This window comes from Natator depressus, chromosome 3 (genome assembly GCF_965152275.1).
Source record: "Natator depressus isolate rNatDep1 chromosome 3, rNatDep2.hap1, whole genome shotgun sequence".
Taxonomy (NCBI): Eukaryota; Metazoa; Chordata; order Testudines; family Cheloniidae; genus Natator; species Natator depressus.
In genome coordinates this window covers 199,301,107-199,325,122 of record NC_134236.1, presented here as the reverse complement: position 1 = coordinate 199,325,122, position 24,016 = coordinate 199,301,107, and the positions used below count along the sequence as shown (strand labels likewise).

The 24,016-nt window shown below is 38.9% G+C and overlaps 1 protein-coding gene across 1 annotated transcript in view; it reads left to right on the top strand.

The window, feature by feature from the left end:
• SLX4IP (SLX4 interacting protein) overlaps positions 1-24,016 on the top strand; it is a 137,221-nt gene that overhangs the window by 12,386 nt on the left and 100,819 nt on the right. The window contains exon 2 of the mRNA XM_074949649.1: positions 1,659-1,708. Within this exon, the coding sequence (XP_074805750.1) occupies positions 1,682-1,708 (27 nt within the window). The 5' untranslated portion in view covers positions 1,659-1,681. The remainder of the gene's footprint in view (positions 1-1,658; positions 1,709-24,016) is intronic.

Sequence of the window (24,016 nt, the reverse complement as noted above, 5' to 3'; positions counted from 1 at the left end):
TGGACCAGTTTCTGTTGGTGAGAGAGACAAATTTTCCAGCTTATACAGAGTTCTTCAGGTCTGCAAACCGACTCGGTGAAATACACCTTGTCTCTCTAATATCCTGTGACTGACACAGCTACAACAACACTGCAAACACCAATAAACTGATGAATGTCTCTCAGCTAGTGTATAATTGGATAGAGGTCATAATCCAAATTCATACGGATCTGTGAGCCGGGCCAGAGTCCATGCAGCTGGACAGAACCTCAGCAGGGCTCCCAAATTAAGCAGCAGAACCCATTTTAGGGTTTCAGGTTTATTTACAATTTTTCCTGTAGACCAATCAAAATAATGCTCGTCGGCAATATCTTTGGCCACATTCCCTAAATCCATTTTAATAGTCTAAAATCTAAACAAAACAATATAGACAAGGCAGCTTTTTTGTCAGTTAGAGCTTCCAGTCCTGGCTTTTGGTCAGCAAACACTTGTCAGTTCTTTCCTGAAAAGAACTCTACCCCATTTTAAATTTCTGATCCTAACTAACCTCCTATGCACCTGATTGACTCAAGTGCAGGTACAACACTAGGATTTATTTCCCAGAATCCCATACCATGGTGTAGTTCTGAAGGGACCCAGTTAAGACATCACTGCAATGGGATGTGTCATCACTACAAGAGACTCCCCGCACATAGAGCACAATAGGAGATATACAAGGTGTCATAGGGTCCCTCTGACTGGCAGGAATGGAGTTGTCATCCAGGTAGAGGAGAAAGGGACTTACTGGGCCACAGACTCCTTTTTAATGAAAGGTTGTGAGGGGAGAGAGGAAAAAGATATCCAAAACCATCATCTGACCATGATACAGGGTTGAGGAGACAACTCATTAGAACAGGTGATATCCTCTCTCCTCTTCAGTTTATATTTCTCTTTTTGAAGAAAACTAGTTTGCTGTGCAAAGGAATTTCTCCTATAGGATGTGTCCTTGGATAGGGCTATGTTTCTGGGATTTTCACTAGAGCACTCAGGAAGTGAGAATTGTGAATCACTGAAGGTCTCCTAAACTGCTTCACCAGGGTTTTCTGTAGAGAGAAAGGCCGACATTTCGATTTTCATAGAACAGGTGGTGGTGATGGATGTAATTTTTAGGGTGCGAGTACTAAAGGAATAAGAATTGCTGGTAGAGAAAAGAAGCTGGTAGGGCAGGCCTAAGGAAAAAGAAAAGGATGTGGGGGAGGTTGGGTGGGTCTGGGGACGGTCTAGTGGTGGCACTTGCCCAAGATTTGGGAGGCCTGGCTTCCATGTCCTGTTCCACAAGAATTTCCTGTGTGACTATAGACTGGTCTATCTATGCCTCTTTCCCATTTGTAAAATCAGGATGGATAGTATTGCCCTACCTCACAGAGGTGTTGTGATGATAAATACATTAAACATAGTGAGATATTATGGTAGCGGAGGCCATAAAAGTACCAAAGGTAGGTAGCTAGATTGATATTCTTAAAGTGGAGTAAGAATTTTTCCTTTGATTTCAATGGGAGGAGAGTCTACAATACGTAAAGCAACATGAGCGTGGAATAAACCCATAGTGGACCTAAAATTGTTTGCCACTTGGTATAAAGATCTGGTATTCTTTTTTTCTAGTGCAGATCTTTATTTGTAACTTCTTTTTGATATTTTAGGGGCTCTGTTTGAACTGATAATCATGGCATCCAGCAAGTTTGTTATTAAGGTAAGCAGAGCTTCAAATCTTTCATAATAACCAATATTACCACGGTAATCTTTAATATATGGCTACTCTCTATATATCTATATTTAAGTTAATGATAAAGTATCAGGCCAGCATAGCACATTTTGTCCCTTGGTATTCGCACTTACAAAATGGAGACTATATTCATGACAATAAAAATGCAATTGGTATACCATGTACACCACTGGACCTTGGCAGAGTACCTCTGTTGGAGGTTTTGTCCTTTCAAATGCAATTTAAAAAACTATGCTTGTGTAATTTAAAGCTACTCACTTTATAGTTCATAGTTAGTGAGTCAGAAAACTGCATGAATTGCCAGTGTAATAGTCTTAACTATCTGGATTAAAAATAGGAATCACTTCTCTCTGACTAATATTTAAAATTAACCAAGTAACTCCCTCATCAGATCATCTAAGACTTTTGTTGTTTTTTTGCAGGTAATCATATTGTTAAACTTTTTTTGTGGTCAGTCACTGCTTCTTGGTTTTTTTTTCACAATTCCTATTTTTTTCCTCTTCTTCTGTAGCTCTTTCCAGGTGTTAATTGTTTTTATTACCACACTGTAAAATATTAACTGTAAAATAAATCACAAGAGCATATATATGTATGCTTTTGTTATTTATTTATATATATATATATATATATAGTTTGTTTATATATGATTTCATTATATAATATCTAAATATTTAAAGATTAGCGCTGTCTTTATTGAGGTATCATGTAAACTAGCATTGTATAGTTCTGCCCACCTGTAAACTATTTCAACTCAAAGCAATGGGTATGTAAAAAAATCACTCGATCTTATTATCTGCTTCTACTTCCAGACCTTCTTCTCCGTTATCCTAAATGAAGAAATGCAAACAGTAATTTAGACTTTGCCTATAATTCCATGTGATTAGAACAGCGTGTTGATCTTGGGTGGGGTCTTCTCCAAGATTTTTCTTCATAGGAGAACTTATGTTTGTCCTTTGTGGATAGGTAGCTTTACTTTTTGGAGGGTTGTTAGAAAATATTCATGATCATCCGGATATGGCAGTCATCTAAGCTGCCATATCCTGGTTTCATGGCAAGCTAACCTATTTAACAAAGAGACCAGCTGGTTAGTCCTCCCTGGTATGTAGTCAAGGCTGTACCACAAGGGAAAGAGAATCATAAGTCATGCAATGAGCTTTTTAGCATTTTCCTCCTCATATCATCTCTAACTTGACTGTACATACAGTCCCATGTCTTGATCAAGGACAACTATATATGCCAGAAATTTGCATCTTCTTCTCCATCATTACAAGGGAAGATAGGATTAATGTTTCACATTTATAGCACTCTGTGGCTGATATCCTGAGTATACATCACTGGTATTCTACTGGTAGAAAAGTAGCAACAGGAGCCCTACGGGAATCCTGTTATTTGATCAGCTGAGTCCTGGTGTCATCAACACTAGTGCCATTGCCAAGGTGATCGGCTGGGTTGAGTTGGAGTGTTTGTGCTGGATAGAGTCTTGAGATCTTTGGACTCTAATCAGCAATGTGGTGTGGGTTGCCAATCTAGCACAGACACTGCAACTCTATCCAGCCGTTTACTTTGGCAATCACACTATTGTCAATGAGCTGAGCAAACTGATGGTTTCTCATACAGGTGTTTCATATTGCTACTGTATGAGTCAGGTACCAGTCACATCAGCCACAGAGTGCTATAGGTTTGGGACACTTACTTCTATTTCTCTTTGTAATGTTGGAGAAGCAAAGGCAAATTTCTGGTGTATACAGAATGCTGAATAGGAATATAAATTAGTTTCATATTTTTTGTGTCCATGAAGTTTTTCCAGGTTGATAGCTGTAGAAGCAATTTCCTATTAATTGAAACCTGAAAGATCACTTTGTCAGGCTTATTTATTTACTGGGCGTGGATTTCCATCTATGGGTTTTTGCTTACCAAAAGATATGTTCTCCAGTGAATATAAATATGATTGCTCCCTCTCTCCTTTATATTCCACTTTCTGGAGAAGGTTTTTCTTCAAAAGGCTCCCCATTAAGGACCAGAAATTGCTTCTGCTCCACTACACGGAGAGGCAATATAAGATAGCATGTTCTTACTCTGTTGAGGCTTGTAATACAATTTAAAGTAATAAATAATAGAAATATTGTGCCACTATTGCAATAAATATTGCATACAATTGAAATATACATATTTTGGCTTGTCTTCCCATGAGTAGTATGTAGAAACGGGAGGGAAACACCTCAACATTATAAATACTGTGGTGGTCAGAATCTGGAATATACAGCTTATTATCCCATCTTTCATTTTTGTCTTAATAGTTTCAAATGTGTTTTAAAAAGAGAAAACACCTACAATATATTTAATAGCTTTACTTTACATGAAGATACATGTATTCTACCAGAGGGCTCTCATAGGATCTTTTAACATCTTTCTGCTGTGTCATGGTAGATTATTTTCAGCAGAGGGAGTAGTTGGTCCACATTTGAAAGAAGAGCCTAAGCCTTTTTGTGGGAGATTCTTAAAAGCAAATGAAATGAAGTTAATTGATGCAGTAAAATCGCTTTTATACGTTTATTACAAAAACTACAGTTAAGTCCTAAATGCACATATTTCAGTTGCCAATTGGCTGGAAACCATAGTATATTGTGATATGCGACAGCTAACATTTAATGAATAGTAATTTGAGCAGATATTTTCAGTTTTAAGCAATACTGATACCTCTTTGCTTCATGGTGTGCTATATGGTAGAATCAAAAAAACTAAAAAATGAGGCATATGAACTTAATTAGGATAAAGTCTGTGTGTGTCTATGCTGCTGAAATATTTTAGTGCTATTATAAGTAAGCAAGTCTTAACCTTAATTGGGCAGGCTTAAAGCAAAATCATGAACTGTATATAGATTTGAGAAAAAATACCACTGGGCTTTTGTTTAAAGTTGATGAAAGGTTAAAAAGGAGAATTCTCCTGAAATTATGTAATTTGCATCTACCCATGCCAAACTACTCAACTAAATATAGTAAGCCATGTAGCCATAATATAAATCAACCTCATATACTATTTATAATATGTTGATCTGTCATGCCTTTCAAAAAGAGTACATCTGAGTTGGTAACTCTTAAGCTTTAGTGAAAATATGCTAAAATAATAAATCTCTTCTCTGAGATGGTTTCTTTCACTTTGGACTTCCTTGCATTTACAAGTTAAGGGCTCTGTTCTAACTCAGATTTGTAGACCTTTACTGCCACATATCTGAGATTAGAGTAATTGCTGTTAAAATGTTCCACTGGTCAGCCAGGACATTTTGGGCTAGATTTTCAGAAGTGGTCAGCTCCCCACATTTCTCATTGTTGTCACTGAGAGCTGTTGAGGGCTAAGGTCTATAGGTTGCAAACTCCTTGAGGCAGGGAACGTCTTACCTCTGTTTTGTACAGGACCAAACACACAGCCATTGCTTAATAAATAAATGCAGAGAGAACCCTTGGTATCTTTTAGTTTAAATATAACCATCAAACATTGTTAAAAGTTTTCCTGTTGAACGTTTTTACACTTCTTAAAGCATTCCATTAAGGGAAATATACTAAAAAGTTTTAATCTTTTTATCAGGGTGAAAAAGGACTGAATAGATATACTGAGAGAAATGGTTTTTTTTGTCAGACTGTATACTAGTATTGACCTATGCCATAATAACAATACATGTGATTTTAGAACAAAATTCTGCCCCCAGATACGTGCGAGTTGCCATTGAGATCTGGTTGGGCCTGAGAATACAGAATTGGACACTTTATTTTGGTGTGGATTCATTGTGGTTTCATTTGTAATATTGGGGCAGGGTAACTTACTTTTAGAAAACCATTAATAAAATTAATATTTCATATTTTTGTGTCTCCCCTCATTTCTTTGCTCTCTGATTGCTTAGCTGCCATAGACCTTTTCCAGGGTATTGACAATAACTTGTGTATCGAGTGATGATCCTGTGGCTGACTCTTAAAGCTGATTGTCTTGCTTACTTGGATAGCTACTGAGGTTAATGATTTTTTAAGTTTCACTGGCCTGAGGTAGCCGATCAGTACTATCCTCGTAGTGGAAAACAAGGCTTGACCTATCTTTTCCAGTAAATAGTTCGGTTTAAAATATAAAGTATAGTTAGATTTTTAATCTGTTGTTGATAGGATAGTGGCTAGGTATTTGTTTTAGGACCATGGGGAATGGGCTGTGTATTTTACTACTCTACTGAGTAGTTAAATCCATATGTATATGAATGTACTGTTTGTAAGGTGTAGGGAGAGCAAGGGTAAAAAATACTTTATGTAAAAGATTGCTATTTTCCAAGATACTGCTTTTATAGAGTAAACAAAAGAGATTTTCATAAAAATCTGTCATGACAGATCAACGGTTTTGTATCAGGTTCTTGCAGCTGAATGTTTTTCCTACATTATATATTGTGCATATCTTTTGACATATCACTTAGATTGGAAAACCAGCTCTCTAGAGGGATGGCTTACCTTAAATAATTATAGTGAATGTATTTTTCTGCTTCTTCTTAGTATGACTATAAAGGCTATTTTATATGTGAAATCAAATAGGTTATATTAGTAGGGATACTCTGGCAAAACATTTTCAAAAGAATTAAACTATTTTTTAATATTAAAAAACAGTATGTAAGAATTCAATTTAATCTTAAAAGTAAGATGCCAGAGTTCTGTGAATTGTTTTTAGAGGCTGCTGAATGAATTTTCCTTATATAGAAGGAGGCCCGATAATTTAGTATGTTTTTTGACCCTCTTACTTTAAGGGCTATACTACCCACTCAAAATGTTGGGTTCCCAGGGATGGAATTCTTTTCATAAGGGCCATGTAAGTACCTAAAGTAAATAGTATTTGAACTATGTCTATTTCAACTGCATTATACAAAACAAGTACAATGTACAGCTTTGGGTGGTGGTGGTCTAATAATAATAATAATGCTAATTAGTATCACAGCAATACTGCCATCAGGATTGAAGCACCATTTTGCTTGACACTATGTAAACATAGTAAAATGTGTTTTTTTTCCTTCATCTGTCACCTGGTTTTTTAGATTTTAAACAGCGTGAAGGGTTGGAGAAATGGAAACAACATAAAAACAAAGTTATCAGGGGTGATGGGCACATTTATTAATTGCTTTTTTTGTTTTTTTTCCTTACTGTGCAATTTCTCTTTCATATTTATGGGGGCAGGAGTGGCAGGATATAGAATGGCAAAAGAGGTGAGTAAATAAGGGAATGGGAAAAAGAAAAGAAGAAGAACATTAATCAGGAAAGGAGTGAGTGGATAGCCTGATCCCAACCCCTCTGAAATCTCTGGGAAGATCTCCTCAGACTTGAAAAAGCTATGGATCAGGCCTGGGGAAAGGAGGGAGGAATGATGGAGAGCAATGAGATTAAGGGTGATAACAGAGGAACCTTGAGGGAAAAGGGTAGGAAGAAGCTGGGGTACATGCCAATAATATGAGAGAACTTTCCTGGCAGTCACTTGATGTGGTACAGAGTAAAGGGCTGCTGGTACAACTCGTTTAGCCTTCTGTTTTCAGTAATTTAAATAATTAAATTTACTTTTATACTTAGAAAGTGAGGTTTCTGAATTCTGTTTTCCTCTCCCATCATGTGCTGTGTAAATTGATTCTGGTGGGTGAAGATTCAGTATTATCCCTGTTGTCTGAGTGTTCAGTGTGTTGGGACATTATGATAGAAGGAGAGTGAAATGAGGAAGAGATGTGACAAAAGAGTATATGCAGGATAAACTAAAAGACAAAATTCAGTAGTCCACAATTTCCTTAAAATTGTTCTATTCTTTTAAGCTGTGCGGACAAAAAATAGGTTAATCAATTTCAGTTCTCCAATAAAAAGTGAGTGTCTTATGCGTACTACAATATTTACCAGTCAGCTGTGACTCTGCAAATATTCTTTTGACTGAGCATGCTAACGTTTCCTTAAATAACAGTAGAGCAGAGAAAGTCACATTGTGTATTTTCTGCATTCATTGTAATCCATGATGTTTGATGATTCTTGACTATTGTGAAAACCCTTCTAACCTGCTGATAAAATGATGACTAATGGTCAGCTGATGAAAATAGATGCATTGCCATGGCTTCAGAAAGTTTAGTGTCCATATAAATGTTTCATTTTCCACAGTTGCTCTTACTCTGTCCGGGATGATGGTGCACTTATTCTTTAACAGTTGACAGCTGCTCAATCAAGCCACAACAGTGTGACTGGCAAAAACTATAACTTCCAGTTAAAGTTTTAAAAGTAGTTTAAGGAACTAAAAGTCTGAAACTTGAAGAAATCACATTTGGAGCCTTTTCAGATTAAGTAATACTTTTGAACTGAGTGATGATAATGAAACATAATGGCTCTTTCTGTGGACCTAACCCAACCCCATTGTAATCAATGAGTTTGGGATCAGGGCCTGTAAGAGTATATTGGCAATAGAATATAGCCTAACTCTAAGGATTTATAAAATTGTTCTGTCACTAGCCTTATTCAGTTTGGCTTGTTAGCCTTAGTTATTTTTGAGTTTTTTTTATTATTGATGTAAGTTCAAGGTCTGTCAGTGTTCGCGCTCCCTATCCCTCTCTAGGAATGGTGCCTCCAAATCAGTTATAAACAAGATCTAACTTTCATATGGAAACCAAAGGCAGATTCTAGGGGAGGAACTACAAAACACTATAATCTTGTTTGTCATCTAATTCACCCACATTTTACCCTGGTGTCACTCTTTTGACTACAGTTACTTCTGACTTGCTGTGAGGCCCACTATGCTTCCAGTAGAAGTTCTTGAAGCAAAGCAAAGCAAAGTATCACTGCATGGTTCAAAATACATAATATCAAAATTCATATTTTGATGACTGAACTGATACCACTGATATATATATATATATCAGCAATATGAAGATAGAAGGCCAAATGCATTGGATTTGAATGCAGTGAAATTCACATGCAGACTAACCGGTGAGCTTCAAAAGTCTTTTCTTCACCATCCATTTTCTTCAAATTATTTTGTTATTTGTTCTAGGCAGTACCACGTATTTTCCTGTTGCTGAACTTAAAACTTAGATGATAGACTTGAGCTGCTCTTCCTAGCACTGTGCTGCAGTCTCTGGAATTGATCTGCAACAGGAGTTTAGTAATACTAACTAAAACTGCTGACTGAGGGGTTTTTCATACAAAGTAAAATAGACAAGCTAATTGTGGAATGGAGAGACTGAGGATTTTGGAGGAGAGATGAATTGATCCACTGTTCCAGGAAGAGGATACTTGATATTCTGTGACTTGAAACAAAAGGGGTGATCTGATTAGAACTGAATTTGCATTTCAGATACCAAGGGAAAAAAAAATCTGGTACAAGATAAATTTGTTAGCAGGTTTGTATCATATAGAGAAGACATTACCAAGTACTGACAGCAGCATGGCAATAAATAAATAATGTATGAAAGAAGAAGATTATATTTTTTTGACTTTGAATATATTAGAAGTCATCTCCAGTTTCTCCCATCGCTCTGCGTTCCAGAAAATTGTCCAGCCTGTATTTAAAACCTATGGTAGGAAAGATCCATACAGCTACACTGGGTTTCAGTTCCATTCAATAATAAATTGCAGTGATGGTACCAATAATAATAATAATAAAATATAGAAAATTGAAGAATAAAATTGAAGAAAATTGAAGAACAGAGGACTATGCAATAAAGAAAACACACACAGAATATGAGCTGGTATCCTAACCCAATTAAAAAGCAATTGTTGGTTCCAGACAGTAAATGCTGCTTAAGTGTTTCAGTATGTGTACTGATGAGCAGGTAGTTCTTCTCACTTGTGAGGGAGAACTGAGGGAAAGACTAGAGATAGTCTGAATGGTAACTGGATGCTGTACAAGAGTATTTTGCACACATGGAGACTCTTTTCTGTCTCAAGTATCACTCTCCTGCACAACTGTATCACATGTATTGTGCAATTGGACATTTACCATCAGAATTTTCTTTTGCTGCAATATTCTTTATACTTTGAATGGGAAATACCCTGGGTGGTAACTGTCCATTTTTAATGGTGCCTACTTGTAATGACTGATAAATGTATATGCTGCTGTATCAGCTTGTTACTATTTCCATCTCTGCTTGGTTTTTTTTGAAAGATGTTAGCATAAGGATTGTGCAGTACTCTGATAAACAATGTGCTTGGTTATGAATCTGAAAAATTAACTATATACTGTTTGTCCTTTGATACAGAAATGGAATATTCTAATTGTGTAGCTTAAATTAGGGAGTTTTCAACGATTGTCAAAGTTTGCGTAAGGGATCTAGTAAGTAGGTGCAAGGAGTCTGGTGTATCAGACATTGCTGAAATGAATAAACAGCAGTTTATATGACACACAAATAATTATTGTTCTTCAAGCCTGAACCAGCGTACTCTTCATTTAAACTCAGGGACTTCACAAGGCAATGTCTTCCTTCTCTGTTCCTTGAATGTAACAGTGATTTAATAAAGGACATGGCTAACCAAATAGACACTGTTATGGATTATTGTGTTTTATATCATCTAGATAAAAACACTGCAAACAGTATAAATGGTGAATGTAAAATATCTGCTGAACTGGAGACTTAGGAAAAGCTAAATTTTAGGCCATTAGTAGGAGGATCTGTTCAGCACCAAAATCCTAGACTTTGGCAGTTAGCAGGGCATGCCACGCATAACTTGCTCTTCTCTATTTTTTTCAGTTCCTAATATTCAAGAGATAAAACTCATTCCGACAGTAGTAAAATAGAATAGAAACTAATCTGCACAACGCTACCATACTAACAAGGCAATGTTCATTAACTGAGACCAAGTTTATTGTGAACAGGTGTTGTACTCTTATTTATTCATACTGGAGTAGCACCTAGAGGCTCCCGTCAAGAAAACGTTTGCATTGTGCTAGTAACTGTACGGTCACATAGTGACAGGCTGCGTCTCAAAGAGGTTATGTCTAAACTGGGAAGTGTGGCAACAAATGAGGGTGTCATACCATAGGAGGACTACAGTAAGAGAAATAAGATCATCCAGTTAAATAGGTCACTATTGCACAAAGTGTTTCTTTTTAATTTTAAATAAATTGGCTATCTCTGCCAGACATGCATCAAGCCCTTATTGGTTGGCTGAGGCAGGTGTCACAGCAGAGGTTGACTTTGAGGAGAGGGTAGTGAATTTATAGATTTGTGTGGAGCAGGTGTTTCATGAATATGAGATTTTTTTGTTGCCAATTCACGAAGTTTAATTGTATCCTTCCCAGAGTTAAATCCATGTGCTTTGGAAAGTTACAGAAGTGAAAAGTTGGTCTTGAAAGACTCCAGAAATTCAAAGGAAAGGTTTCTCTCATCTACTTGTCCCCAATTTCTGGCAGCTGAACAAAATGTTTTGGTCTGGCCTTGAAAATATGTTGATAATATATCTCTCTCAGACAATTAGGACATGGATAAGCATGGCCATTAATTATATCAGGACTGTGATTACAAATCCCTAATCCAAAGAAGTAATTTTACAAATGTTTTGCGATTACCATGGGTATTACAGAATTTACTCTCCTCATTTAGTGTTATTTGCAGAAACTGAATAGTGATACAGACTAGAAAAGGTCTATCTGCAAAGCCCAGTCTATTATAAAACAATGATTCCCCCCTCCCCGTACAGCAAAACCATCACTAATTTGCATGTACTTCAGGGCTTTTTGAATTATTCATAAGATTATAAGGTTACAAGGAACCATTGTCATCATCTTCTAGACCATAGGTTTTCAAGCTGTGGTATGTTTATCGCTGGTTGTGCATGAGCTTGATGTTCCATCAGTCACTTCCCAGTAATTTTTTATGAAGGTGGTATGTGAACCAGTAACATTTGGGAGCTGCTGCTCTAGACTATGTCCATTAGTAGTCGGCATAGCTGACAGCAGAGGATTCTTATTCCTTCTGAAAACCCCAGATTCAGTAACCTTCAGGATATTTCTCTGAACCTGAATATTGCTGCGAATGTTGGAGCACTTCAGCTATAATAAAATACACATATACAATATTGCTAATACAATGATATTTGGCAGTTGAATGTGTGTGGATGTTCCTTTTTCTATCCTTATTTTAGTGACAGAGACTCACACAGGTGCAATAGTTGGAACAAGTGTTTTAATGAGCTTTCCTTCCAACCCCATTAAGTTTCACCCTGGTCACTATGTTTACCATGAAGTTGGGTCTTGGTCTTGTTCTGGGAGTGGACTGGTGGTAAACTAGATGAAAATAGCAGGAATTCTGCAGTTGAAGGATAGGAGCACACGCTCTTTAATCAAACATTGTTTTAAAGCCTACTTATTTATCTTGTTGTTATAGCAACAGAACAATATCTCATTTCCAAGCAATGGATAATTCTGTACCACATAACTGCAGGAAGCTTTCCCAGCTGAAAACATGCCGTTCCTCATTCCATTTATTGACTAGCTGAGAATTACATTGTGTAAATTTGTCCATGGAACGGGAAATGTTATTACATGTGGCAACATGAATCTAAAAGTAAATGTTTTTTAAGAAACAATGTGCAGAAAACTTAAATTATGAGAGCTGCTGGTTCTGATTGAACCTGGAGAGACTGGGAGTTTAGTAAAATGAAAAATATGAATCGTTTTTATCATTTTTACATATACCTGCACTTAGTGGTCAAACAATGGAAAGGTCCCTGGAATAATGTTCCTTGAGTATTGCTGCTCCATGTGTGAGTGGATTAAATCAGATATCTGCAATTCTTCATCAATGGCAATTTTTAATACAAGATAGTATTTTTTAAAATATATGATCTGGTTCAAAAGGAATTATTTTAATTCTGTGGCCTGTGGTATTCAGGTGGTCAGAACAGATGATCACACTAGTCCCTTCACAATGATCACAGTCTATAAATACCATATTCTGCCTGGACTCGGATAGAAGATCAGTGACTTGAAAGTAATGTAAATGATGCTCTGAGACGATCCAGCATCCTGGAGCCCAAGAATCAAATCCCAGTTAATTTGAGAGCAACCTCTAAAGTCATTGTCCAAACTGAGAACTCTGTAGCGTTGGTCATACTACTGTTACGAACTGAATTGTTTCTTCTGTTCTGTTTGGAGTATCACATTAATTAACTAGAGAGGCCTTGGTTGGCAATAATATCATACTCAGGTTAGGTAAATTGACCATCCGTAGTTTAGTGTGCAAACAGACTTTCATTTAAGATTTACAATTCTTGTTAGTATTTATAATTGTTGGAGCCAGTGTGCAAGAAACATTATTTTGTATAATGGTTGCCAAGGTATATTGTGGGTAGTCCATTCCCCTTGTGAAAATCAGACAGGTGGCAACCAGTAGTAGCACAGAATTTTGGTGTCAATTTCTCCCTTTTCCTCAGAGGTCCACTTTGCTTCCTCTTCAAAGAAAGGTCAGAAGGAGAGTGACTCTGATCTTTCTGCTTCCAGGATCACTTACTGTTTATTCTGTGAGTGGAGTCCTTTAAGAAAGAGTGATATCGCTTCTTTTCTCCAATACCTATCTTGATTATTTTCCTGATATAGGGAGGACAGTATATTTGGGGATATGCTCACTTTCTAAAATGCTTATGAGTCACATGATATTTTATAAAGTTTAAATGGCACAGAAGGGATAATCCTGCTGGTGCTCAGCAGTCAGATCAGTGTTGACTGCTCATAAAGAGCTTATGAAGCGTGGGCCTGGAATCTGTGTGTTTTGTTAGGTTTTTAAAAACAGTGGAAGAATTACTCTGATGCAATTGAAAGCCAAAACAGTGTCATGGGGTAGTAAAAGTTTCAAGTATATATCCGTAATCTGAAAGAAGAAAATAAAAGGAACTTGGAAATAAAAAAAGTACATTGGAGAGCCAAAATATTAATCTGTTAAAATTTAAAAAGCAAACAACACACACACATACGGAGATAGAGTGGGGAAAGTACACAGCAACCTCTGCATCTATAACCTCTTCCACCCACATTCATGAGCTAATCTTATCCCCACACACCTCTCATCTATAACTTTAACAACAGGACCCACATACCATTACTACATGCTGCATACTACCATGCTATAAATTTACTAATGTACATATCACCTCCTACATGTACAATGTATTCTATTCAGGTTCTTATACTGTGCCCATTGCTGTGGAATCTGGGCACCTTCCAGGGGTGCATTAGGGATTCTCAGCCTACTGGGAACAAATAGGTGTCAGGAGGTCATGACACCCATCGCCTTCTTTTTTGCTTAGGGGGTGGGGAGTCCCAGCAAGACCGGAGGGGAGTCATGGGGGATCGGTATGGAAAAGGGCAAGGACTTTTGTATTTATTAATCCCCTTCACTGACACAACAGCCACAGCAATATGTACATTTTACAGTTTATAAACACCACAGGCTCTATCCAGCTTCCTCTCATCTTCCCCTTACCGTTCACGTATGCCAGCCATTTCACAACTATGTCAAATGTAACTCTCCACAAAAGCTGGCCTCCCTGTGTTGCAGACCTCTTACATCTTCTGTTCCCACATGGTTTGCCTACTTAATACCTGACTCTGTAAACCATGGGGGGACATCGGTAAAGATGTTCATAGTCTCGAGCTCACATTTTTTTTTTTTGAAGTTTTGTTGGACAACCACCAAAGTATATGAGGTTTAAGATGTCCAGAGCCACCATATGAGGTTCCTAGCCAAACCAACAATATACACAGAATTTAAGTTCTCAGTTATTGTAGATGTGATATTATACTTGTCATCGATGAGACAAAACTTGTTGTAGACAAGTATCTACTTTACATGGAAGAGTGGTAGGAATATGGGATCAAAGTTAAGGAAGTTACAGAACACCTCCATGCTTTCCACACTGCTTCTGTTTTAACTGTATCTAAATTTAAAAGTTCTGGACTTTCTAGTTTTTCTTTTTTTTTAAACTTTGGAGGAAAAAATCCTTCAAAGTAACGTAAGTTACTGATATGTTCTAACAGCCTTGACTACCTTGACAAACATTTTTGTGAACGATTTTATTTAAAAAGGTGTTTTGTGTGAATGATTATTTTTAATTTAAAAAGATAGGGGTGTGTGTGTGTGTTTAATGCCCGTTTTGAGGAATTTGTATCTCAACATTTAATATTCAGAGTCTGGTCTTAGTTGTAAGTGTAATAGCTTGTTTCATGCTCTGTATATTCACAGTTATGATACTGAAATGTTAAGACCACACACAGACAGCAAAGTCTCTAGCCACTTAAGCATGTAAACAGTCTGGCTTTTTACAAAGTGGAAAAATATTTCTGGTGCACTATTTTAAAAAGATCAGCATGTTAAAGTGCGGTGTGCAACTGTGTCAACATTTTTTTGGCCATAACCATTAATTCTGTAGCCTCTTGATAATATGTAAAATGTGAAACTGGTTTGTTTACTGCTGGGATTGGTGCAGCAATTACTGTCTGCAGTTTCAAATAGATAATAGATAAAAGAATTATTTTGCGTGATCATTCTGCTGTTTAAAACAACTAAGGTTTTGGGTTAGTGTGTGTGTGTATGTTTTTTGGTTTTTTTTACAGATTGCTTTGGGCTCTTGGAAGGGACATTGGATCAATGGGTATCATAAATATTTTACTATAAATACATTTTCATTTAACAGACAAGGACAGTTTATTTCAAATAAGACTCTGCCCTTGCCTTTTCACACAGGAATTTGAGCTTTCTGATTGGCCACAGACACAGCAACATATATTTCTTTCTTCACAAACCTAGTTATCTTGAAATCTGACATGACATGAAGTCTTTCAGATTATTTTTATTAATGCACTTTCTCAGCATAGTTAGTTACTGCAGTGATAACCAAAATGTAGATGCACACAGATGTACAGTATGGCTTGAGGACACCCTCATCTTCAGTATAAAGGATTGCAGAGATTACAAGTCCCATCATGCAATGCTCCACCTTGATCTGGCTGCTAGGCTGGTAGGATTAAGATGGAGGATTCGTATAAACAGCCCTGATCCTTATGAGCTGAAACTCTATTAAAATAATAATTATTCTTGTATATAGAGCCTTCCATTTGAGCTCCCAAAGCACATATGAATATTAATGAATTTAGTTTCACAACACCTCTATGAGATAGGGAAGTTATTAACAAGGGAGGGTGACTTGGCTCTAAGAGCCCTGACAAGTTGCCAATATGTTCTTCATTTGGGAAAAATTTGAACACCCCTGCATTACTGCAATAAAAATTCTAACACACAAATATAATGGTTCTTATTCAACTCCTTTTACAGTTTAATATTTTAAAAATACAGTTGGCTATTCTACATCTCCTGTGCTGTATCATAGTAATAATATTGTGAAAGAAAGTTAGAGTAGGAGCTCTCTGAGCCAGGGACTCTTTGAGTTGTTTGTACACGGTCTAGCACAAAGGGGCAATAATTCCTGAGTTCTTCAGACATTACTGTAGTAAATAATAATAATAATAATGATAATGTTCTAAAAGATAGATGGTTAGTTCAATCATAGTGCAGAGTATGCTTAGAAAAATAAAATGTAACTAGTGATAGCATCATGATAAAAATGTGAGGTTTCCTTTAAAGTGTTGTTTAAAATAAAAAGTCTGTGTATTCCATGTATGTAAATATCCTCTTTCACCTCCCTTTCACTGCCAAGAGGGGTTATTTAGTCAAGTGTGGGGGATGAGCAACACAAGTGGCTACAGTGGAGAGGATTTTTATTCCAGCAGTAGTTTTAAAGATGGAGCTGGGTAGGAGCAAATGAGCTTTAACTGTACAAATGTGCATGAAGTCATCCTGCTTTCATGAGGATAAATTTGACCTGTTCAAAATATTTAGGCCAGCTCTACAGTACAAACTTACATCGGTATAACTGTGTCACTCAGGGGTGTGAAAAATCCACACCCCTAAGCAATGCAGTTATACTGACCTAGCCCCCAATGTAGACAATGCTATGTCAATGGGAGAGGTTCTCCTCTCGACATAGCTCCTGCCTCTCATGGAGGTGGATTCTACAGCTCGTGGACAGGTTTGTAAGCGTAGACCTGCCTTTAATCTGGTGTTGCCAGTTTGGCACCTAGCCACTGTGGTGATTGGCCCAGTGTTAGAATATGTATATCCCACACACATTTATGTGTATGCTCTATCATGGCATTCTGAATGTCACACTTTTTTTCTGAAATATAATATGTTTGTATTCCTTAATTACTTCCAAGAAAATCCATTTTGATAATTTAAGATGTAGGGTGTATATGTTGATAGTTATGCTTCTTTAGCTTATGCTGGTCTCATAGACACAGCCCTGCAAATCCGTGGATATCCACAGACAATTTTTGCAGCTAGGATTCGGATACAAATTTTGTATCCGCACAAGGCACTAGTGATCTCCCCACAGAAATCAGGGTGAGGCTGTAATGGATGGGATGGAGGCAAGACAGACGCTCTGGTCCCAACAGCAGAAGTTGTAAGGAGCCCAGGAGGTGGGTAGGATAGGGGTGGAGGAGGCAGGGATGGAGCTCTGACTGCAGCACACACCCAAATGGGGCGGCTGTTACCCGGCCCTCAGGCTCCACTTTGGCTCTCTGAATCATGCAGCAGCAGGCTGTGATATGTGACAGTAGCCCACTGGGCATTCTGGGAGTTGTAGTCCCTAGATTGCTTGGACAGAGGAGGTAAACTACAATTCCCAGAAGAGAGCGCTACCATGTGCTCCTGTGCAGGGAGCCAAGTGCCATTTTGAAAGAGGTGTCCGTTGTACTTTAAACTAGCGGGTGGCAACTGTGGGCACTGTGAGGAGAGTAGTTGTCGCCATAGTCTGTCCTGGTTCAGTCTGCATGTGCTAGAGCTGCCGCGGCTGTGTAGGGGTGTCCGAGCCCCCACTAGGAAGTTGGCGCTGCAGACAAGGGCCCAGGATTGTAGCCTCTCTGCCCAGAGCGGGGAAGGAAGTGTGGCAGGGACAGAGCGGGTGGTGGTGCAGGAAGTCTCTGGGGAAAAGTGGGGGGTGACTGGGGGTTGGGGGCTTGACACAGTCCTGTGTCACTGGTGACCTGTGGAGCTGCTAATAGAGCCCTGCAAATTTGTGGATATCCACTTAATATCTGCAGATATTTGCATCCATGGATGCTGATATCCGTGGACCATTTTTGTGGATCTCGGATGCGGATACAAATTTTGTATCTGCACAGGGCTTTACTCATAGATTTTAAGGTCAGAAGGGACTATCATGATCATCTAGTTTGACCTCCTGCACATTTCAGGCCACAGACCCTACTCCTGTAATAGACCACTAACCTCTGGGTAAGTTACTGAAGTCCTCAAATCATGGGTTAAAGACTTCAAGTTACACAGAATTCACTATTTACACTAGTTTAAACCTGCAAGTGACCCGTGCCCCATGCTGCAGAGGAAGGCGAAAAACCCTTAGGATACTTAATTTTTATCATGTACTTATTTGTTGTTAGTATTTAATATTCCTTATTTTCACTTGTCCTTATACTCAGTATTCTGTTGTAACATGTAACATGGTGAAATTAATCACTACATTATATTCACAATTCTTCTGTCCTGCTCTGCACAGAGGAAAACATTTAGTGGGTGATGGAGAAAGATTATTTTTACCAGCAGCTGGAAATTTATGCAGTGATTAAAGTAATATCCCTGGCATGTATACCTATTTCTGCACTGCACGTGTACATATGTAATAGATCTCATTATTCAGAACCAAGATTCCTTTTCTCAAACCTAAAAAGCTCTCTCTCACTCTCACTCATGCACACTCCTTAAGGATAAAATGTGTCTTTTTTTTACCTTTCATGTATAAGAAGTGGGGTGCAGATGTGGGCGTGTGGTAAATTTTGCTTTGGGCCCAGATCTTAAAAAATGCTCAGCACCCAGCTGTCCACTCCATTTAGGAGCCTAAAAGGGAAATGAGTTCTCTTGAGAATCCGATACTTACTTTTTTTAGCCTGGTTTCAGAGTAACAGACGTGTTAGTCTGTATTCCGCAAAAAGAAAAGGAGGACTTGTGGCACCTTAGAGACTAACCAATTTATTTGAGCATAAGCTTTCATGAGCTCACGAAAGCTTATGCTCAAATAAATTGGTTAGTCTCTAAGGTGCCACAAGTACTCCTTTTTTTTACCCTGGAAATATCAAGAATATCCAGTCTTGCCTTTCCTGTTTTTGCTAGGGGAATCATTGAAAAACTAGAAAATTGGAAATAGGGGCTTTTGTGATCCTCAGTTGGAGGAACAAGTATTGAATGTTTCATAAAGAACTTTTCTCTCATTTTCCCCCTAGACATTTGAGTGCTAACAAAAACAAACACAACCAAAGTTTTAAACAGACTGATCAGACTTCCTCTCTCAATTGTGCAGGTTTCACTTTCTGGTTATTTTTCATGGTTTTATTAGTTCTTCTGCCATCCTTAGTATCTACCTCGCAAAACTGAGTCAACAATATCTGATGATCCCAACTCTTGCAGTTTCACTAAAACTCCTATGTCAGCTTGTGCAGTCAAGTGATTGTGGGAGCATCTTGGTTGTCATTTAAAAAAAAAGTTTCTAGCCCGCATGGTTGCAGACAAAAGCTTGAAAGTATGATCCAAGTGCACCCTGAAGGGCTCAAATGCCAGAAGGCAAATAAAAAGAATCCCAACATTTATTTATTTTTTAAATCTCATGATTTGAGGGTCAGATTCATCATTTTTGAAAACTTTGTGTTAGCAATACTGTTCAAATAAAAACAATCAGGAAAAAGAGAACCTATTCCCTTCCCTGCCCCCAACCCCGCAATGTCTCAGGCTTTTTTCATACATATACTAAAAAGGACACAAACACCATTTTTTGCTTTGCAGATAATCTTTAAAAGTAAAGACAGTTTCCTTTGTCTTTGTTTTAAAAATTGAACATGGCTAGTAATAGCTACAATATTGTAGTAAGGGGATCTTTCCCATTACTCAAAAACAGAATGTTGTCATTAAATAATAAAATGGCAGTACTCATGAAGAACCTGCTGTTAGCCGCATAAACCCCAGGGCACTTGGTCTAAATATCTAATTGAGCTTTTCCTAATTAAAAAAAAAGTAGTAATAAATCGGTCACATTTTTCTCTACAAAGTACAAAGAGGAAAGAATATCAGCATTAAAATGAATACACATAAATACATGCAGTGTGGAATACTGTCATTTCGCAGCTTGAAATCATACAAAGGTAAAACAATCATAGTAAGTACAAACAGAAAGAAATGTGGTGATTCATGGAAATCTAGCTGTGTAGAATAACCATTGATCTGGAACCCTTCAGGAGTCATACAAATTTATAAAGTCTTCCATAGATGCATAACAGTTAATACAAGACTTTAATAGAGCTTTCTCTTTGCACAGCAATGTCTTTCTATGTATATGTCTTTTCTTTTGATAGCTAAACACTCAATTTGCCCCTTAAATCTTTTAAACATTATGCATTTCACTCAGTACAGGTAATTTGCAATTACCATAACTAACATATAACCCACACCCCATCCCATATGACATGCCGGGTATAACCTAAGCAAGGAGAATCTGTGTATATCACCATTCTTATTAAGCAGTATGCGGTCCCAAGTTAATTTCCTGTGGTGGCAAAATTATAAACGTAAATTTATAAATTACAGCATGGAGCAGTAAATGGCTGCTACCCACAGCTTAAAAGCCCTGTACACAACACTGGTTTTCTTTGCCATTGTTTTAGACGTAATCAAAATTCTGAACGTACAACAAAGAAGAGGGGCTTTTTAGAGTAGTAATCAGAAAAGGTGTTTTTTTGTAGCACTGAAATATTTGTTCATAATGAAGGGACACAGCCAAAACATTATTTCTAAACCTTTTCTTTTCCAGCTACCGGTGATAACATAGTTATCCCCTTGAGAAGATGAATACACAATTCACTGTGTAATGTAAGGGCTTGTCAGGCAGGCTGGGTCTACACTTAAAAGTAAGGTTGACATAGCAATGATGGTCAGGGGTGTAAAAAATCCACACTTGTGATTGACATAGCTATGCAAACCTAACCCCCAGCGTAGCCACAGCTATGTTGATGTTCCTACATCAAGAGAGAAACCCCTTCCATCAGTGTAGGCTGCATCTACACTATGGGGTTATGCTGGCATAGCTACGCCAATATAGCTAATCAAAAATTAATTTGAGTTCAGTTAGGGTGTGAATTTAAAGCAGAATAGCTATTCCTGATTAACACCCTGCATAGATGTTCTTATTCTGAATTAGTTTAATTCACTTTGGAAGTTAATTGGGAATAGCTATTCCAGAATAACTCGCACATAGACAAGACCTGACTCCAGTAGAAAGAGGTTGGCCTTACTTACTGTTTATTCATAAAAGAATTTAATTTTTGGGCATAGCTGACAGTGATGAAGCTATGTCCTTTGCTTCTTTGACCATAGTGCTGTGCTTCCAAATCTTAAAGGAATGTCACTTTTTGTAGGCAGGGCTGGTAGCACTGCCTCTTGTTTAGGCTGTCTGACACTTCCCATTACAAGACCCTGTTTTCAGTTGCTTGTAACATTGCCAAACTAACCATTTGGATTGAAATTTTTGCAGTGGATGTCTATCTCAGACCGAACATTTTTTGGAAACCTTCGGCTAAAACGGTTGAGGTCTTTCTGAGAAGTATGTTGTTCCTACAATGAAACCGGCAAAGAGGAAATACTATGTCCCTTTTACAGGTTTTGAACACCTCTGCTCTCACCTGCCCCCAGACTTTTTTGTTGGTGGCAGCAGCTAATGAGCGTGAGAGGCAGGGGCTCCAAGCGTAGACATCAAAGGGCAAGGGATCAAAGAGACTGGATTTGTGTGGTCGTAAACCTTATTTGATGTGCAGGCTGCAACTTAGAATTGCTAAGCAGCAAGCTCTCCTATGTCACCTTGACTTCAATCGGTGGGAAACCATCGTGAAGTTTAAAGACAGGCTACCAGAGGACTCCAGGCAGGAGTTCACTCTGGTGGTAGAGGAGGGCAAGTTGATGTCAAGGACAGCTCTCCAGGACAGCTTGGATACTGTGAACTTAGCAGCTCAGTCCATGGTGTCTGCCATATCTATGAGGAGATGTTCATGGCTGCAGTCTTCCAGTCTCCCTCCTGAAGTACAGCAGACCCTCCAAGATCTGCCCTCCAAGACATGTTATATCCATAGGTGCAAGAACCTGTTCCCCCATGGAATCTCAACCTGGTGCTAACAACATTAATGAGACCACCCTTTGAACCTCTTGCAACTTGCTCCGTCTCTATGAAAGTGTCATTTCTGATTGCGATAACATCAGCAAGGAGACTGGGTGAATTGAGAGTCTTGGTCTCAGAGCCTCCTTGTATAGTTTTCCATAAGGATAAAGTTTACCTCCGCCCGCACACAAAATTCCTGACAAAGGTGGTTTTCCAGTTTCCATGTTAACCAGGCAAGTCCTGAAGTCTCACATGCATACAGATGAGCAGAAACTTCATTCGTTGGGTATGAGGAGAGCTTTAGCTTTCTACTTGGACTGTACCAGGTCCTTTAGATCCGCCGTGCAATTATTTGTCACGATTGCAGACAGAATGAAAGTTAAACTGGTTTCCACTTATAGGATTTCCTCCTGGATTTCCTATTGTATTCGTTTGTGCTACCAATTAGCTAATGTCATGCCACTTCCTAGAGTGTTGGCTCATTCAACTAGAGCTCAAAGAGCTTCAGCAGCTTGCCTGCTGCAAATACCTATTCGAGACATTCGCAAAGTGGTGACCTGATCATCATTTCACACCTTTGCTGCTCATTATGCTATTTCTGATTAGTCCAGGAACAGTGCCAGTTTGCATGGGTTGTTCTACCATCACAGTTCAGGTAGACTCCAAGCCCACATGCAGGTTAATCTGCTTGTGAATGAGCTACAGTGGAATGGACATGTAAAATCACTCAAAGAAGAAAAAAACGGTTACCTGCCTTTCCATAACTGTTGTTCTTCAACATGTGTTGAACATGTCTATTCTATGACCTCCCCTCTTTTTGCTCTCTATTGGAGTTTATCTGGTAAGAAGGAACTGAAGGGGGTCAGGGGCAGTGGCTTTATCCTCTGGTACCAGCAAGCAGTGGTGTGTGATGGCATTGGGTGATTGATTTACCCCAAGGTGTATTGCTGTGGGAAAATGTTCTCTGACAACTGTGCTCGAGGCGCTCACATACCTACAGTGGATTGGACAGATGCAACACATCTCGAAGAACAACAGTTACGGAAAGTTAGATAACTGTTTTTTTCTTTTCTGTGAAACCCCTGCCTTATTCAGTCCACAGGATGACTGAGCAGCTACTCAATATTTTGTTTTCTCCTCATTGTTCAGTGCGTGACCCCAGGCTTTATTTACTTCATACTATACGAACTTGCTCGAAAATTTATATGTGGTTTCTTATTCTACCTCTTCTCTGCTTCCTACTGTGGAACATAGTTTAACTTATTTTTTTAAAAAGTGTATTGAGAGCAGAATATTTTCCTGGTTTACTTCCTTTACATCCACTAGGGTGACCAGATGTCCTATTTTTAAAGGGGGAGTCCCATATTTAAGCCCTCCTGCAGGTGTCCCGACTTTTTCTTAGACACGGACAAATTGTTCCATATTTTCTGTCTCTCCCTCATCAGTACTGGCGGGTCCTGCTGCTGGCCGGATCCTGGCTCGCCAGGCAACTGGTCACTAGGGGTGAGTGGGTGGGGGTCCAGTGGCCGACGATGGGGGTGGGTATGCAAGGCTGGTGGCCGCTCCCCATGCCGGTCCGTTAGCACAGCCCCCTCACCCCGTCCCATTTCCAGCCAGCACTGGCTGCGCGCTGTGGTGGCTGGTGTGTGCGGGCAGGCGCCAGGCAGCAGTCAGTTACATGTTGCTTCTGCTGCCCACCCATCGGCCCTTTCCGTGCTCCCCCTCTCGCTGTCCTCTCCCTGCTTTGCCCCTTCCCCCTCCAGCCACGCTGCTCCTCCATATCCCGCACCGGTGGGGCGCGTCCCGCTCTCAGCGCTCAGAGAACCATCCCCTGGTCGGAGCGCTCAGCTCATCAACTGCCTGGCCTGCAGGCTCCTTCCTTTCTCCACTGCCTCCGGCTGGGCCAGTTCCCCAGGAAAGCCCAAGACCCTCCAGCCCGGGGTGCTGGCCAGGAGGAGCCAAGACCTGCATCTGCCAAGACCTGCACAGCGCTGGCACGGGGAAGCATCTCTGCCCCTCAGCTAAGCTCTGG